The sequence below is a fragment of the Sciurus carolinensis genome, chromosome 15, assembly GCF_902686445.1.
Source record: "Sciurus carolinensis chromosome 15, mSciCar1.2, whole genome shotgun sequence".
NCBI classification, from domain to species: Eukaryota; Metazoa; Chordata; class Mammalia; order Rodentia; family Sciuridae; genus Sciurus; species Sciurus carolinensis.
The window spans coordinates 68,046,855-68,063,739 of record NC_062227.1 but is presented as its reverse complement, the minus strand read 5'-3'; the positions used below and the strand labels follow the sequence as shown (position 1 = coordinate 68,063,739).

The 16,885-nt window shown below is 43.6% G+C and overlaps 1 protein-coding gene across 2 annotated transcripts in view; it reads right to left on the bottom strand.

The window, feature by feature from the left end:
* Positions 1-16,885, bottom strand: part of Tnfrsf11a (TNF receptor superfamily member 11a) — a 61,376-nt gene that overhangs the window by 26,707 nt on the left and 17,784 nt on the right. The window contains exons 2-7 of one of the 2 annotated variants that reach the window (XM_047526766.1): positions 12,764-12,845; positions 11,431-11,556; positions 7,950-8,093; positions 4,429-4,522; positions 2,537-2,631; positions 1,226-1,339 (exon numbers count right to left, since the gene is read on the bottom strand). In XM_047526766.1, the coding sequence (XP_047382722.1) occupies positions 1,226-1,339; positions 2,537-2,631; positions 4,429-4,522; positions 7,950-8,093; positions 11,431-11,556; positions 12,764-12,845 (655 nt within the window). The remainder of the gene's footprint in view (positions 1-1,225; positions 1,340-2,536; positions 2,632-4,428; positions 4,523-7,949; positions 8,094-11,430; positions 11,557-12,763; positions 12,846-16,885) is intronic. The other variant, XM_047526767.1, reaches the window with a different exon arrangement.

Sequence of the window (16,885 nt, the reverse complement as noted above, 5' to 3'; positions counted from 1 at the left end):
AGCTCCTAACGTTGCACTTTGCAACCATGGATTGCTACTGCAGAAAAGCTACATAGATGTCCTAGCTTCTGTAACATTCCTGAATACAAAGAATAATGCTTGCATAGTCTTTAACCTGATAACGAGACATATATAAATTTGCTGGCGTAATTCTTTAGACTTGCATCTCCATCAGAGAGCAGGCTCCACCTGATCCCAACCTTATCTTCAAGATCTGTGTCTGTCAATCTTTATTTTCCAATCTTCCTTTCCCCATCACTGGACCCTAGAGTTTGCCCACTGCTAGCTACACCTCAGTAATTAATGGCCTCTTTAAAAAGGTGGTCCCCACTCAAACACTGTTCTCTGCATAACAATTGCATCTTCAATCCCCATCTGGATTTTTAATTAATATTTTGACTGCCCAGTGTTATATTAGGCATTGTAAATATTAATAAAAATAACAAGACATACAGGGATCCATGAAGTTCATGGAGTTGATGTGGGAGAACTGACCAATTCCCAGCAGAGCAGAGGTGGACGAGGTGAACAGGCGAGCACCGGGAAGGGCATGTCAGGTGCTTCGGGAGAGAACGATTTGAGCAGTAAAGTACTAAGAAGCCTCGTTAGCAAACCTAGGGGAGCTGTGAGCTCTTGAATAAAAGTGACTCTTCTTTTAGTTTTCTAATATAAAAGTCAAATGTGATGTGATGTTTAAAGACACTCTCAAAAGTAACACTGATTTTCCATTCTAAGCTTGGGCACCTTGTTTTGGCTAAATATGACTTATTTTCATAATTTTAGAGTCACATTTCAAGATAACACCCTAATCAAAACCCGCCATTTATCTGCACATTCTCTATTTTAAGTGGGTACATTAAAAATGGATATATTCCAGGATAAATGCACGCAACTCCCTGTATGTGTGCTGCTGAATACACACAACCTAAACACACGCTCACAAGTCTTCAGTGTCCTGAATGTTAGGATATCCTTGTTCGCTCATATACAGACAGACATGATGTTGACTTCTTGTCTTGCTTTTTGCCTTTATTTTATTTTGCCAGAGAACAATGACTAAGATACGAAGGGTGCTTTGCCTTTAAGTATACTCATCTCAAGGCACTTATTTAAGCAGGTCCCATAGATAGTTGGTGGACAATCTACTCTTATTCCAAAGCATTTGCCTGGAAATGTATCTATTTTCTTAAAGATTAACTTTCAAGCACCAGCACAAACACAATACCTGTTAGTGCTTTCCCTTTTTTCCTATGGTAAACACCAAAGACGACAACAGCAACTAAGGCCACAGATATGAAGAGAAGCAGAACAATTAAACTGGGCAAGTAAATCCGGTGTTCTGTATTGGAAGAAAAGGAGAAAGATGGCATTAAAAATTATTTAATTTTATTAAGTTTAATAACAAAACCCTGTATATCCAATCCCAGAATAAGAGATGTGGGTCTGGGATAACAGAAGTAGGAAATGCCCCAGGTCTGACTGCAGTTTGCCACCTTGAGAGCGCTCAGTCTGAAGGGTTGGCTCCCCACCTCGCCCACCCTGCTGGTCAGGCTCCACTTCACCGGAGGCCAACCCCAGCCATCATTATGTCCCTACTTTAGAACAACTCTAGTCACGTGCACCCACCACCCTGCTTCATCTCTGCTTGCCTCAGAACCCCTCACTGTCCAGCTGGAAAACTGCTGTCCAAAGACCAACATGGCACCAGGGTTTTGCTGGCTGTGAGAGCAGAACAGCCACTCTGGGAAGCATTTCTGTTACTCTTCTATGATACCACGTGGACACCCCCACCTCCTTCATCCCTCCTCCATCACTTCATTGCTAGCACCTCTATAGCACATACCTTGGTTTCCTGGACCATGACCTTTCCTCTCCTTCTCTCATTTCAAAATAACCTTCCATTTCCTGATTTTCTTGGTCACAACCTGTTGACCCTATTGTCCTGTGGCTTGCATTCTCTTGATTTAGTAGAAAGGTCTTCTAGCCACTTCTGCCATCTCTTCCAATGTGCAGACCCACCTACACTGACCCACTCATCCAGAGTAACCAGCACCTCTGTTAACCAGCATCTTTGAAACTGTATAAGATTAACTGGATCTACAAAATGTTCCACAAATAATGACTTCTGAATTCTCATGAATGGCTTCCTCTGGCTGATGACCAGTCTCCCCATGGACACTCTCACTGTGACCACCACCACCCTTCCATGTCCAGGCATTTTCATTTATGTTTGCAGCTTTCTTTTCTTTTCTTTGTGCATGAATACACATCCAATGTAAAAAAAAAAAAATTATCAAGTAGCCTAGTGTACACAGAGCCCTGGGTTCAGTCCTCAGCACTGCAATCAATCAATAAAATTAAAATCAACATATCTGGAATTGAAATACTGATACAAATGAAATATTGAGCTGCCAGGGTTAGGATGAAATGAAAAGGGACAGAGGAATCCCTGCAGTTGCAGCCTGTGATTTCGGGAGAGAAAGGCAGCTGACCGTGCCGAGCGCATCCACCCTCCCACGGGCTCTGTCAAGCGTACCCTTTGGTGGTTTTCTAGATGGCAGAGAAGAACTGCAAACCACATCTGATTTCTCCGTTCCAGGATGTTCCTCTGTCTTTCCAAGGATGGTACAACTGCAGAGGGAAAAGCAGTTAAGTGCTTTGGTTTAGTATTCTTGTTTAAAACACCAAACGAATGAAAGACTCCACTGCAATAGGTTGCCAGCTTCTTCGGGAGGGGGCCTATGTCTTCGTGAAATTCAGAATCCCAGGACCTTCCTCGAGGCAGTGGACCATCACAGAGGTGGGCAAAGCTCTTGGGACTCCTGAGAGCAAGGTCAGCAGGGCACAGATGGGGCTTCAATAAAGTAGAGCCAAGTGCTTCAATTCCTGTGGCTACGTGAAAAACTTTTGAAGTTAACAAAAGTTTCAATATAAAACTTGGATAAATGGATTAGAAAATCAACATTGAATTCTTCTTCAATGAAATTTCTTATTCAATTCTTATTCAATAAATTCTTATTCAATTCTTATTCAATTTTATATATTAGAAAGTAAAAGAATTCTTACATTGATTATTAGTTTTCAATAACTAGTATGCAATGACCCAGGACAGACAGACTCACAAAAGTGTGCCATTAAGTGTATAGGTTAAGCATCCCTAAAGTCTGAATTGCTTGAAAATCTAAAAATTTAGGCACTGACATGACACCACAATGAGGAAGTCCCAGACCACTAAATTTAGTTTTATTCATAAAAATAATTAAAAATATTGTATAATATTACCTCGAGGCTTTATGTATAAGGCGCATATCAGACATAAATGAAGTTTGTGGTTAGTCGTTGCCTTCTTAAAGACAGTTCATTATGTATATGCAAATAATCCAAAGTCTGAAAAAATCTGAGATCAGAAATAATTCTGGTCCAAGCATTTTGGATAGGAAATACTCAAACTGTTTATGAGATAATTTACTACAAAATTAGTTATTACTGTGAGATACTGAGAACACTGTAAACCTCTTTCAGTCCCTACTGACAGTTCCTATTTATTAAACAAATTATGGCACAGTTCTGCAATGAAATACTATTCAGAGCCGAGTACGGTGGGGCACACCTATAAACTCAGTGGGTGGGGAAGCCGAGGCAGGAGGATCATGAGTTCAAAGCCAGCCTCAGCAACTTAGCAAGGTCCTGAGCAACTTAGCAAGACCCTGTCTCAAAATAAAATATAAAAAGGGCTGGGGATGTGGCTCAGTGGTTAAGCACTCCTGGGTTCAATTCCTGTTACCAAAAAAAAAAAAAAAAAAAAAATGAGAGAAAGAAAAGAAAGAAATACTATTCAGCTATAAAGAGCTACAAAGAACCTGTGAATGAATATAGAAAGAGCTTCAAAAAATAAGTAAAAAAAAAACTCAAGGTGTTTATACTGTGCAAACATTTATATAGATAGTTTCTAGCTGCATATGCATAATACATATCCACAATTTTCCGATGAATAAACCATGGTGTTGGGAAGTTGGAAAAAGCAGGGGTGGTAAGTGAATGATAAAAAATGTCATGAATCCAGCTGGAGGTGCAGCTCAGTGGTAGAGCAGTTGCCCAGCATATTGGAGGCCCTGGGTTCAATGCCCAGCACCACACACACACCCACACAAATCATAAATCATTTTCAACCAAATAAGGTTAGAAAAAGGAAAAGAGAAGCTGCAACTATAAGTCACAGCCTATTGAATCTAAAAAGTAGCGTGAAGGGCCTGTACACATCTGGCTAAGAATTGGCTCCACTGGTTCATTTTTCCCACACCCAATTGACAGACTTTTTCCGAGAGGAAGCCAAACTGAATGGAATCAGCCTTTTTTCAACGCAGACCAGAGTAGAAGTTGGACTGTTTAAAACTTAAAAACTCTTTTGGTTCCTTTGTGGTCACTTACTTGGTCCAGGGTTTGCATTTGTCTGTGGAAGAAAAGGCATCTGAGAAGTAGCCCACGTGGCAAGGCCTGCACACCGTGTCCATGTTGAGCTGCACTGTCACGAAAACCAGCAGAGACAAGTAAGGACACTTAGAGATCAGCCAGGACGTCCCGGAGGAGCTCTGCCCCCTGCTCCTCTCCCCACCCCCCATCCCGCTGCCAAAGCCCCTGCTTGGGTCTAGGAAGCCGTTCAGATGCCGGGGTGAGCTGCAGAACTGCGATCAGAAAGGCAGCTAGCAGGTCAGTACTGCCACTATCTGACGTCCAGGTCCAGGCGACTCTGGTCCTGAGTCTTTGCTGGACAGAACACTGTCCCGGGCACCAGCGTGCTGTTTCCTGGTCTGGAAGTCAGTGTCTCCTGTTTTTGCCGTCTGGCTCAGTTTTAGGCAAGCGCCTCTTCTCTCCCCTTTCTGCCTTGATGGATGGCTAACCCAGCCTCCTCCTGCAGGGAATGGCAACTCTATTACTGTTTTTAAGGGAAATTTATTGTTACGATCCCTTCTTGTCAGCTTAACCTCACATGCTCAAATATTATCGAAGTATCAAAAAAGGTTTCTAAAACAAACAAACAAAAAACCCTTGTGGGTCTCTTTCTTTTAAAACCAAAGGTTGGTGTCCAACTTTTGCTGTAAAGCACTGAACAGTGGAACCCTTGTGGTCTCTGCTGCAACTACTCATATCACAAAAGCAATCATAGACAAGATGTAAAACAAATGGACATTGCTATGTTCCAATAAAACTTTATTTATAAATACCAGGGGTGGGATGAATTTTGGACCCCTCCTTAATCCACAGGGCTTAAAGTAGGAGTTGATCCTTGTTAGTAAGCTTGACTTGACTCACTCATAGTCCTCATAAACTACATTATTAAAATGAGAAATGCCTCAGATTTCCTCTATTACCTTTACTGCAATTGGCACATGCTGACCCTTTGGTGACTACTATAAGAAATCCATCAGGCAACTGGTGGTACCAAAACCACAAATTACTCTTGAAATCAGTAGCACTTCTGTGATTTATTTTCATGAATACAACATGAAAATACGGAATTAAATTTTCTTTGTCCAAAGTCAGATAGAAAGTACATTCTTAACTTCTGCAATTTGGCTCAGTAAATAAAGCACCTGCCCCTTTATTTGGCAATATGATTTGCCATGATATTATGTTAACAAAGGCCAGTTAACATCTGATAGGTCACATTAATTTAAACAACTTTTTAAAAGGGGAATGCAATCTAGAACTTCTGAGAAGCCCTCAAAAACAAAGAGGCTTCCCAAGGCATTTCCAGGATTATGAAGTTTTAAAGGCATTAATTTCCACACACTGGAACTGGTAAGACTGACAGGCCAGAAGCATCCTGCAGGCTGCTCTTTCCTTCTCCCTCTTTCGATCATGCTTCTCCTACCTACAGAGGAGGGCATGCTTTGCATCTCCCCCTAATCCTGCGAGGGGGCCAAGCTTCAGAGATATCAGAATGACAGGCAGAAGCACTGGTGATGGAAAACCTTCTGTACTTGTGGCATCCCATCTAGCAAAAATGTGGCCGTGGGAATGGGAATTTGGCACCAGGGTTAGCTGTTTTGAGTTCAAATGTACCGCCAGGTGAGGCAGGAGGAAGATTCATTCACCCACTTCAGTCCCTCTATTCTCTATGGTCAGATCCACATTATTCCCAGAGGTGCAAGGCAAACAGCATCTACCAGGAACCTGCAGGTGGCAGCACCTATTTCAGGCAGGTGACAAACTAGTGGAAAGGCTCTGGCTTTTTATCAGAATCAGAATTCAGAGGGAGCTAGCTGTGATAGAGAGGTGTGTTTTAAAAATTAAAAAAATAGGCTTTTTCTAGGAGAAAGTATACCTGGGTTAATCAATGCATTTGAAAATACGGGCTGACTGGGCCAACTGGACTCAGTGATGAGCCCTTTTTATTTTTGGAGACAGGGTCTCCCTAAGTTGCTTAAGGTCTTGTTAAATTGTGGAGGCTGGCTTTGAACTCTTGATCCTCCTGTCTCATCCTCCAGAGCCTCTGGGATTACAGGGGTGTACCCTGCATCCAGCAAGTATTTTGGCTTTTAAAAAAGTGCTTCTGAGTGAAAGATGAACAGGCATAAATAATCGTTTCTTACATCTTGAAAAAACTGCTTTGTTATGTTTCCTTGAAACAGGAAGAGCAAATGATTCTAAGAAACACTTTTGTAAATCTAAAGGATCTCTATTTCTTTACTTTTAACAAAATTGAAAGACATAATTGAGTTCTCAAATGATAGATCATTAAGGATAACTTAATGTCACTGTGTGATTGGAGACCTCTAACTCAGAAAAGGACTGAAAGAATGAGGGACACTCCTATAACAGAAGTCTTTCTCTCAGAAACAACAAAAAGAGGAAACAGAATTGATGTTCAATTCTATTGCATTTTAGCAATAAGTAATATTCAATTATGAATATATAATTGGGAAAAAAGCCCACTTGTGAAATTCAAAAGCTTTTGCTCTTTTTATATACTGAGGGTTTAACCCAGTTTTGCTTTACCACTGAGCTACATTCCAGTCCTTTTCATTTTTTATTTTGAGAAAGGGTCTTGCTAAATTGCTGAGGCTGGCCTTGAACTTTTGATTCTGTGGCCTCAGTCTTTAGAGTCACTGGGATAACAGGCGTGTGCCACTGCCCCAGCCAAAAGCTTTTACTTTTATGATTATAATATAGCAAAACATATTTACTTTTGACTGACTGTGTAATAATAAATGTGGTGACAATCAGTCTGGGGTGGAGGGAATATTTTTAACCTTGAGAAGTGTGTCCCAATACTTTTTTAAATTGAGATATTAAATAGGTACCTATTTTTTATGTAGAGGAATATAATAGGGTGATTAGTAATCCAAGTGCAAAAATATACTAGGATAAAATTCTGTAGGGAAGGTGGAGTGGACACCAAAGGAAAGAAAGGAGCTTGTAAATTCCCAACAGTTAAATAGACTAGTGTCTGTTTAAATGGATGGTGGTGGGTATCAAATTGCTATTTTGTTTACATTTCAAGGACTGTTTTAAAAAAGCATTGCAGTTGTATTCCCTGATAACGAAGTCACTCTTTTAAATTTGTAATAAAAACTGTAGGTGTCAGCTTTAAAACACGCCCAGAGGAGCATGTTTTTTTCAAAGTTCTTCTAAGGGGGTGCACAATTAAAAAAAAAAAATGTTGGCGGGTCCCTGCGCTGTCTTGTTTACCTAGAGTTTCACAGAGGGAGGACCCCGAGTGCCACAGGGGCGTGACAAGGGCACTGTGGCTGACGGCTGACACTCTCTTTGGAGAAAGCTGGGGATTCATTCCCAGGTCTGGCCTGCGCCTGCAGCTCCTGGAAAGTCCAAGCTCCCCGACCGCACCCCTGCCCCCAGGTCCCCTGCGCTCCCTAGAGCATTAACGACGCGGTTATTCAAGCTGCCGAGCGGCGGTGGCAGCGGGTGCGCGCGCTCTGCAACCGTACAGGGGTGCTGGGCGCCGAAGCCTGGCGCGCACTCGGCGTTGCGGCGGCAGCACTCGCAGTCCTGGCTCCAGTGGTAACCGGCGGTGCAGGCGCAGCGCCGCGGGGCCGTGCGGTTGCCGGGGTCCACGGCCACCAGGGCCTTGCCTGCGGGAGACAAGACACAGGTCAGCAGCCCGCGAGCGCGGGAGGCACTGACGCAACGGCCCCAGTCCTGCAGCTGTCCAGCGCCCGGTCCCAAACCACCCCGGCAGAACGCCTGGCTGGCTCACGGTGATTCATCGGGACACGGTTTAAGGAACTCCCAGGTTCCTCCTCGCACTTCCTGTGTGCTAGCACTTTTTTTTTTCCTTTTCTTTTTTCTTTCTTCCTCTCCCTCTCTAATAACCAGCAGTTTTGTGAGCTGTCTAAAAAGTCGGTTTTTATGTTAGTAGCAAGATTCAGGACTGGGGCATGAATGACCACTGACTATTTTGGCAAATGCTAAATAGTCACACCACACAGTACACTCAAATATCATCAGTATTATTAACACCAAGGCTAGTCTGGACCCAAGAGAACAGGGTTTCTGGAGATTCAGGACTCATCTTGGGCTCCTAAAGGGTCTCAGGGTGGTTCGCTAAGTGGAGGAAGTACGGAGGCAGGAGGAAGGCATGCTTCATGCTTGGGGATTGGTCTTGACTTCAAAGAGAGGTTAACACATTTTTCTCTTTTTTTTCAAGTGCTTGTCTTTTTACTCCAAATCTCCTGGCCCCCTCCAGTGTTTCAATACAGCTACATGGGAATGATGTATCTATTGTAAACTACACACACACACACACACACACCTCATTCCTTATAGATTAGTACTTATGAATTCACCTATTTGCCATAATGTATTTGTAACCCCCAAATCAACACTCAGCACTTCTGCAGTCACCTGTGGATGTGTGCAGAACCACATAAATTAGGAGTCACTCCACACTCAGGTTCCCAGCAGAGGTTGCACGCTCTGACTTCTCAGCCCAGCTCTCACACTGGACATGAGGGTCCTTGACACAGTTTCTCTGTGTTCAGTCTGCCACATTTCTCTCTCTCTCTCTCATGTGTGTGTTTTTGCTAGTGATTTTTCTGTTTAAAATGGCCCCAGAGCAGTGCTGAAGTTCCGTCTAGTGGTCCCAAGCGCAGGAAGGCTGCGTCGGGCCTGGCGGGGAAGACACACACGTGTTGGATAGACTGTACTGGCAGGAGTTGAGCCGAAGGTCAGTGCCATCCTAACGAGTCAACGACACATCAAGTAAACAGTGACACACAGAAAGCCAGGTTGCACGTCGGCCAGTGGACAAAAGCGTCATGACCAGGGGCTTGCAGGGACCCAACCCTGTACTTACCCCAAGGGCAGTGTTTCAGGGTTAGCCATTCGGTGTTTTTGGTGACTACAGAACATAACAGCTTTGACTGGAGACTCAGGGTGCGGGCACGCACACACACGCTATAGAGACATTACATGATCTAAAACAGACCTGGAATCCCTGTGTGACTCCACTCACTTGGATTGCTCAAATGGACGTTTTGCCTTATATTCCTGAATAAATACAGGAACTCCCAGGGAGAAGGAGAGAAACAAACCATTCATGGGCTCAAGTGACAGTAGCAAGTAGGGAACACTCTGCTTCCATCGTTTTGGACCTGAGCATAGTGAATCTGGAGAGGTCCCCTTTGCCTTCTGTGCCCACTCTCCAAGCCCAGGTCAGCTGTACAGTACCAAGGCCAATATGCAGAAACGTGTACACGAGAACATATGTGGACACATGCCATTTCTCAGGAAAATTCTAAGTACTCTCAGTATTGTACTCCACTGTAAGAATGTAAATCTGTGGAGTGGTGAATAATTTTGATGTATATTAAAAATTTGAATGCAACCAGTTTTAGGCTTTAATCAATTTTGGCAGTAGACAGAATGAATCTTTATTTCCAAGAGACAGCAGTGAGTCAAGGTCATTACTAAGCTGTGGGAAATAAAAGACTTGATCAGATGCTTCGGCTCAGTGGAGTTTCCATGGACCTTCTCCAGTCCCAAATCTGACAGCTGTCTCTAGCACATTAGAAAAATTATGGTTTTTAAAAAGTACTGTTAAAAGTAGTTTTGTCCAGTGGTGGGGGGAAAGCCGATAAACAAGAATCAACCCAGCAGCAATGGATCCCTAGCAACCCCACTCAAGTCCTAAATATAACGTTGCACTAAAAACAATCAGGAATCCTTGGAGAAACGACTGTTTACAGCTCTGGCAGGAAATGTCCAAGGTAAGCCTAGAATCAAGGGAACTCTTAAAGATATAGGGTTGTACAGAAGATTTGGGGCCACTTCAGAGAGGTGGGGTAATCTGAGCACCAGTAAAACTAATAGAGACTGTGATAGAGTGAAACACCTCAAATATATTTAAATCCATGAGTTCATAATGTTAACACGAATCCTTGGGAGAAAGCTGGATGATCGAGTCATTATTTGGAAAAGTGATAAAAAGTTACAAGTGTATATTCTGCCCTTCCTTTATGTACTGCACTTCAGGGTAACAAATAGTTGATGAGGAAAATGAAGAAGGAAGAAAGGAATGACAGAATTAGAATGTCACCTTTCTGCAGCCCCTATTGAAAAGCAGCTGCCAATATCACAAAAAGATGATGGCATTTTGTGATTCCAATAGTATATTATACATATGAACTATACTATGTATGAAAGTGTTTTGCCAAAAACAAAGCTAAAGCACACACACACATACATACACACAAAATAGAATCTGATCAGTCTTCTAGATTTAACAGTCAATTTACAGCAAACATGAGGGACAGAAAATGTTAAATGACATTAAAGGCATGTAAACAGCCAAATCCAGACCGGAAGCTCCATAGAGATAACATCACAGGTTCTTCACATGTAAACAGAATAGAAAAAGGACCCTTCAGGTTAGGAGACTTAAGAAACATATTTTGATCTTGATTCCTACAAACCATAATTTTTTAAAAAGTTGAGGAAAAAAATTAAAGTTTTCTGGTAAAGAGATCAAACTTCAGAGCTAATTAAACATTAAGATGTAGGAAAAAGGTGTATAAGTCAGAAAATGGGTTTTGAGTCCTGCTTCTCATCTGTTAGGTTTGGAGAAGTCATTTGACCTCAGTTTCCTCATCTTTAAAATGGGACAAGCATGTGCACCTTACAGGGTACACAAGGTTTAGGGAGAATCAAATGATTCACAATTCGAAAATCGTAAAAAGATTTTGTCCCCTGTAAGATGTGTTCATGATTAAAAGCAACAAAAACATATTCCAGAACAAGAGTTCTCAATGAAGAGCTTTAACTCAGGGCTTTGAAGATCTGAAACCCATCTTCCTGGGGGTCCAGGGTCTTAACTTTTTCCTGTGTCCTTCAAAAGAAATGGCATTGGCTATCTTAAAAAGTTTGTATAGACTTGAAGGACAAAGATGACATGCGATGTGACTGACCCACCTGTATCGCAAACCTTATGCAGCAAGCATTTATCTTCTTCATTCCAGGTATCCAGGTATTCATCCGGGCCACAGGGCAGACACACACTGTCAGAGGTAGTAGTGCATTTGGAGGACATGTACTTTCCTTAAATTGGAAGGGGGAGAAATGCACCAATCAATAACAATAATCGCAGCCCGGCACAAAACGATATCCCAAAACACATCAATCAAAACCACAACAAAACAACAAGAAAGAATACACTGGCTGGAGTGTATGTAGCTTGAGAATAGAGCACATACCTAGCATGTTTGTGGTCCCCAACACCAAATAAATAAATAAGCAAAGCATCAATCTGCTGGTGTGATTGACATGACCATGATCCCAAGATGCCCCTGAGAGAATGCTGTACGTGAGATGAGGACTGCAGCTGAGACACTGCTAAATATCCTGTCCCAAGTTGGCTGTGCGTCCTTTGGTCCCCTTCTGGGTCTGCTGTGGTCACAACTGTCCTTTACCCATCTAAAGGTAAGACCAGTCACATTTAGGATCCTATAACTCTGCTCATGAGTAGAACTAAAGATTTAAACTGGGTCCTTGAAGTGTTGCTGGAACCCACTTGGAATAAAGTGTGTAAGCAAACGTAACTTCCTTATCCCCTCCCAGTGCCCATCTTCAAACTCCCCTCTGCCTTCACTCTGGGTGGTTAACGCTGTGGGCTTCGGGTTAATTTGATTTGACCAAGACTCATGCATGTAAAAATCACCGGACCTTGGTTCTGCACATCCAGGGAATATTTGCAGTTGAAACATCCAGAGGGTCTTGTTATTAGGTAACGTGAGTCCCCGCCTGTCCCCAGAATAATGAGAGAGGGAGGACCCAGTGGCCTGGGGCCTCCTCAGGGGCGTAGAACTGCTTGACTGCACTCTGGCAGAACAGTTTTGGGAAGGTGGCATCAAGTCCCCTCTGCCCCTCGACAGGTAAATGGGAGAAGGTCTAACAAAGATTGGGTGATTCAGTAATGACAATTCCAGGATGGTTATTCCAAAATAAAATTCCTGTGAAACCAATTTAAAATTATTTTCTCACATTTTGAGAGTTTGAATCACAAAGTGCTAAAACATGGTTGTATAAACCCTACCTTCTCAAGAAATAGTGTTTTGGAAAATTGTGTTAGCATAGATTGAGTACCAGTTTTTGAAACTGGTTTTATTTTTAGGAGATTTTATCTATTGAAGAAAGTCTATCCAAGTTCTTTTTTCATCTGGTGGGACAGGAAAACCAAAACAAAACAGAAAACAGCCACAGCACCCCTGCTTTGGCAAACACTGGAATGTACCGGAAGCTGGCATACCTGGCTCGCATCTGCTGCAGCAGCGCCCAAGATGCTCATAATGCCTGTCACTGGGGCATGGAGAAGTGACCTGGAAGGTCACCTGAAAAGAAAAATTGATATCAGGCAGACATTAGACCCAAGTCCTTTCTGGATAACACAAAAAGTGAATCGTCACAATGAATTTCTCAAAAGCATAGGAAAATACCATCAGCTACTCTACTGTCACCTCCAAAAATGTCACTTCCCTAGTCCAGCCCATTTCCCCCCAAGAAAGTATAAAACCAATCTTTTAGCACAGAGCTTGAGACAATGTTTAAACATTAAAAAAAAAGTATTTCAGTAATGCTCACAGGGGTATGGTGGATTAAAGGAAATTAGCAAATCGTGCACAGAAAGTTGAAAACTGCTTTACACAGCCATATACAAAACTGGTCCTAATTCTCTGGGGTCAGATGGTGGACAATATGCTCAGTCAATTGTGGTCATAAAACTATAAGAACATAATGAGGTCCCTTCATATGTTTATCCCAGGAGATGTTGAACTTGGTCTTATAAGCTACTTCTGAATTTTAAAAGATGTTTAATATGGTTCAGCTTCCAAATATGTTAAACATGTAGAGAATTTTTTAAAGTGGGCACAGCAAGGAATTATAAGGACTCCTCGGGCTGTCCTCACTCTTAGCCACTTACTGCCTAAAGGACTCAACATGATTACTGAAGCATATCGAGCCACTCTTTCTTTCTGGTCAAAAACAGTGTGATTCTATGTTGTTATTATCTCGATATGAGGTGTCCCCCAAAAGATCATGTGTGAGACAATGCAAGAATGTTCAGAAGTAAAATGGTTGGAATGTGAGAGTTGTAAACCTGATCAGTAGATTAATCCACTAATATGGATTACCTGGGTGATAACTTCAGGTAAGTGGGATATGGTTGGAGGAGGTGGGTCACTGGGGGGCAAGACTTTGGGGTTTATATTTTGTCCTTGGTTGGAAAGATTCTCTCTCTCTCTCTCTCTCTCTCTCTCTCTCTCTCTCTCTCTCTTCTCTTTGCTTCCTGGTTGCCATGTCCTGAGCTGCTTTCCTCCATCACACTCATCCGCCATGATGTTCTGCCTCACCTTGGGCCCAGAGCTATAGAACCAAAATACACTTTTCCCTTCAAAGTGGTTCTTGTCAGGTCTTTTAATCATAGCAATGGAAAAGCTGACTAAAACAAATGAAAATACTAATTTCTGAATTTGCCTGTCTCAGTAAAACACAAAACAAAAGAACCAAGTCCCCTGTAATCCCCAGGGAGTCTTAGAGGTCTTGGCAGGAAAGTTCCCTTCCTCAACACCTTTCTTGGAACTGGTAGGTAGAGGTCACACAAGGGGCAAGGAAGCTTCTGTAGACCAGGTGAACAGTCCAGAAAGACACAATGAGGTCTGAAATGGCCTTTTGGGTGGGGGGTCAACATGAGACCAACATTCTGTCTGGAGCCCAGATCAGGTTACGACTCTCACAATCCAATCATTTCACCTCTGAACATTCTTGCATTCAGCTGAGGGTTGGGGGAGAGGGGAGTGAAGGCTCAGAGCTCAAGGTCAAGGAGGGCGTCATGCGCATACTGGAGAAGTTGGAGGGAAAGTGCAGAAATGATTCGGCTTGGATGAAGTCATGAATCTTCAAAATACCTCAATTATGGGAGGATTTTTATAAAGAAAGCATCAACCCAGGAAACCCAAGGCCAGCTGAGTGAGCATTGGGGAGGGGCCTGTCTGACTCCCTCTGGCCAGGCAAGTGGGGGCAGGAACACAATGACTTTGACATCCATAAGGTCCCCCAGGTTACTGGAGCCAGGTGTGCCGGGAAGGCCCGGCTATCATGCCTCATGGACATCAGATAACATGCACTGGAGGCTCCCCAAGCATTTTCCAGGTGACAGAGACTTAAGGACATCACAGAGTCCGGTGGGAACTGGGAAGAACGACCAAAGTGGTCACCAGGTCTCTCCGTCCTGCTCCTTCTCTTTTACAGGAGCTACTGTCCTTCTCCAGCCCAGCATGGAGATCACTCCCGGGGGAAAGACGAGCAGAGGCAAATGGTAAAACTGAATGTGGCTGATGTGGACGTTTTCTAAGAGACAGGCCTGACGTGAGCCCAGAGACCGTGCACACCACTGCACGCTGGTGGCACGCAAGCAGGATGAGTGTGTGGGCGGCCGGTTTCAGACAACAAAGGTTATCGATTGCTTCTGGCCCAGGAGAAACCTGCAGCGGGGTCTGTGTGATAAGCATGTACTCTGTCTCTGTGACACACACAGTAAGGTGCTTTTTAGGGGAATTTGGGGAAAGGCCTGGGACAGCCACTTAGGAGCACTGTCAGACGCCACTGGCTCTGTCCTGGGTTCCAGGCGGGTCGCCTGGGGAACCTCATCTGACTGAACACGTGGACACTTCTCCTCCACCTTCCAGAGCGTGGCTGTGATTCATTCCACCATCCAGCGCCTGACGCAGGAGCCACAGAAACGGGATTCATCACTTTCCAGACTGACCAGCTGTCCCAACTCTCAAACAGACTTTCACAGTTTATGCCTTCAAACCCACTTCTCTCTCCCAAGCTTCATAGCTTGACTTTACACCCCACAAAAAACCTGAGATCTAATTCACATACCACAAATTTAGTCAAGTGCCATTAAGTGGTTGTAGTACATTCACGTGATTGTTCGACGACCACCACTGTTCTCTAATTCCAGAACATTCTCATTCTCACTCTAATTCCAGAACAATATCCCATGTCCAACTTCTCATTCTCAATATCCCAAAGCTGGCATATTGACCTGACAGAGCTGTAGGTTTAGAGATCTTTTAAGGAACAGCAGAAGTTTTGCCCTGGGAATATTTGTGATGGTGAAGCAGAAAATTATGAGTTTAATCTCTTTTTAGCAATAGCTTAAGCAGAAACCTACTTTATTATCTACACGACATGCTTTGAAGCATACCTTCAAACCTTCACACCAGTAATACATATATAACTTAAAAGGCAACGTTCATACATCCATATATTTAAGGAAATGTGGTTTGGGAATACATTTTTAAAAATCTGGAGAACTCTTAAGGATGCCACACATCCTTCTGTGCCTTTATTGTCCCTTCTCCTCTCCCTTCCTGGCTCTCTGGTTCCAACTTTCTTTCCTTGCACTTTGGTGACCCTGTTCTAGGAGGACCCCTTCTTAGAGGACCTGCAGGCTCCCAAGACCCTTGCAGCATCTTCAGCCCCTCTTGTGCTGGCCTCAGTCTGATCCCTGGCTCCAGTCCCAGTGACAGGCTCTCTGTTGCTCTCTGAATGACAGTCTCGTTGTTGGTGACTACTTAGGAAATCTGGTTCCCACCCTTCAACTGGTCTTCGTGGGTCCAGGGCACTTAGAAACCTGACCCTGGATGCTGCAGGTCAGATTGGCTCTCTCCTCACTCCCAGGTCCCAGATAGTGACTTGAATCCCTCCTGCTTGGGCTTGGTTTCCTGTTATTCTGCACTGGGTCTCCTTATGCTGGTCTCCCTGTGTCTGGATGGCCTCTCAAGAACAACCTTTGGATGTCATCCTTTTGCGTGAATGAACAGATGTTCTTCACCCAGATGGTTGGGTCCCTGCCCCACACAGACTCCTCCTCTTGCCTACAGGACTCTAGTTGTCACATCCACCATCTCACCCCTGACCGCCCTGCCCCCCAGCCACTGGTGAGAGCCCCCAGACTGCCCAACAGCCTTTCAACAGCAACCCTGCCAGGCTCTCCTGCTGTCCAGAATCCCCTAAGACCAAGCTTCCTCTGGTTACCAGGTGACAGCTATTATTGATAGCCATCCCAGTAAAGTGATAACACTGTTCCTGCCAATGCTACCACCAGGGGATGGGAAGGCTGCAGGTGTTCAGCTCCTGGGGTGAGTGACAGCCACCTGCAGTGCCTCTCTTTCTCCAAGATGTACAACAGAAGGCCCTGGGTGGCTGAGTTGAGATGTACAAATGTGTGGTTATCTAGATTTTTTCTGGCTCACCTTTACGATGGACTTGTTTCCTTCTGAAACAGTCAAAGCTTTTGAACTGTAATTATCTTCATGAAGCAAACAAAGTAGAACCAACTATTTCAGCTTTTATTCTGGAG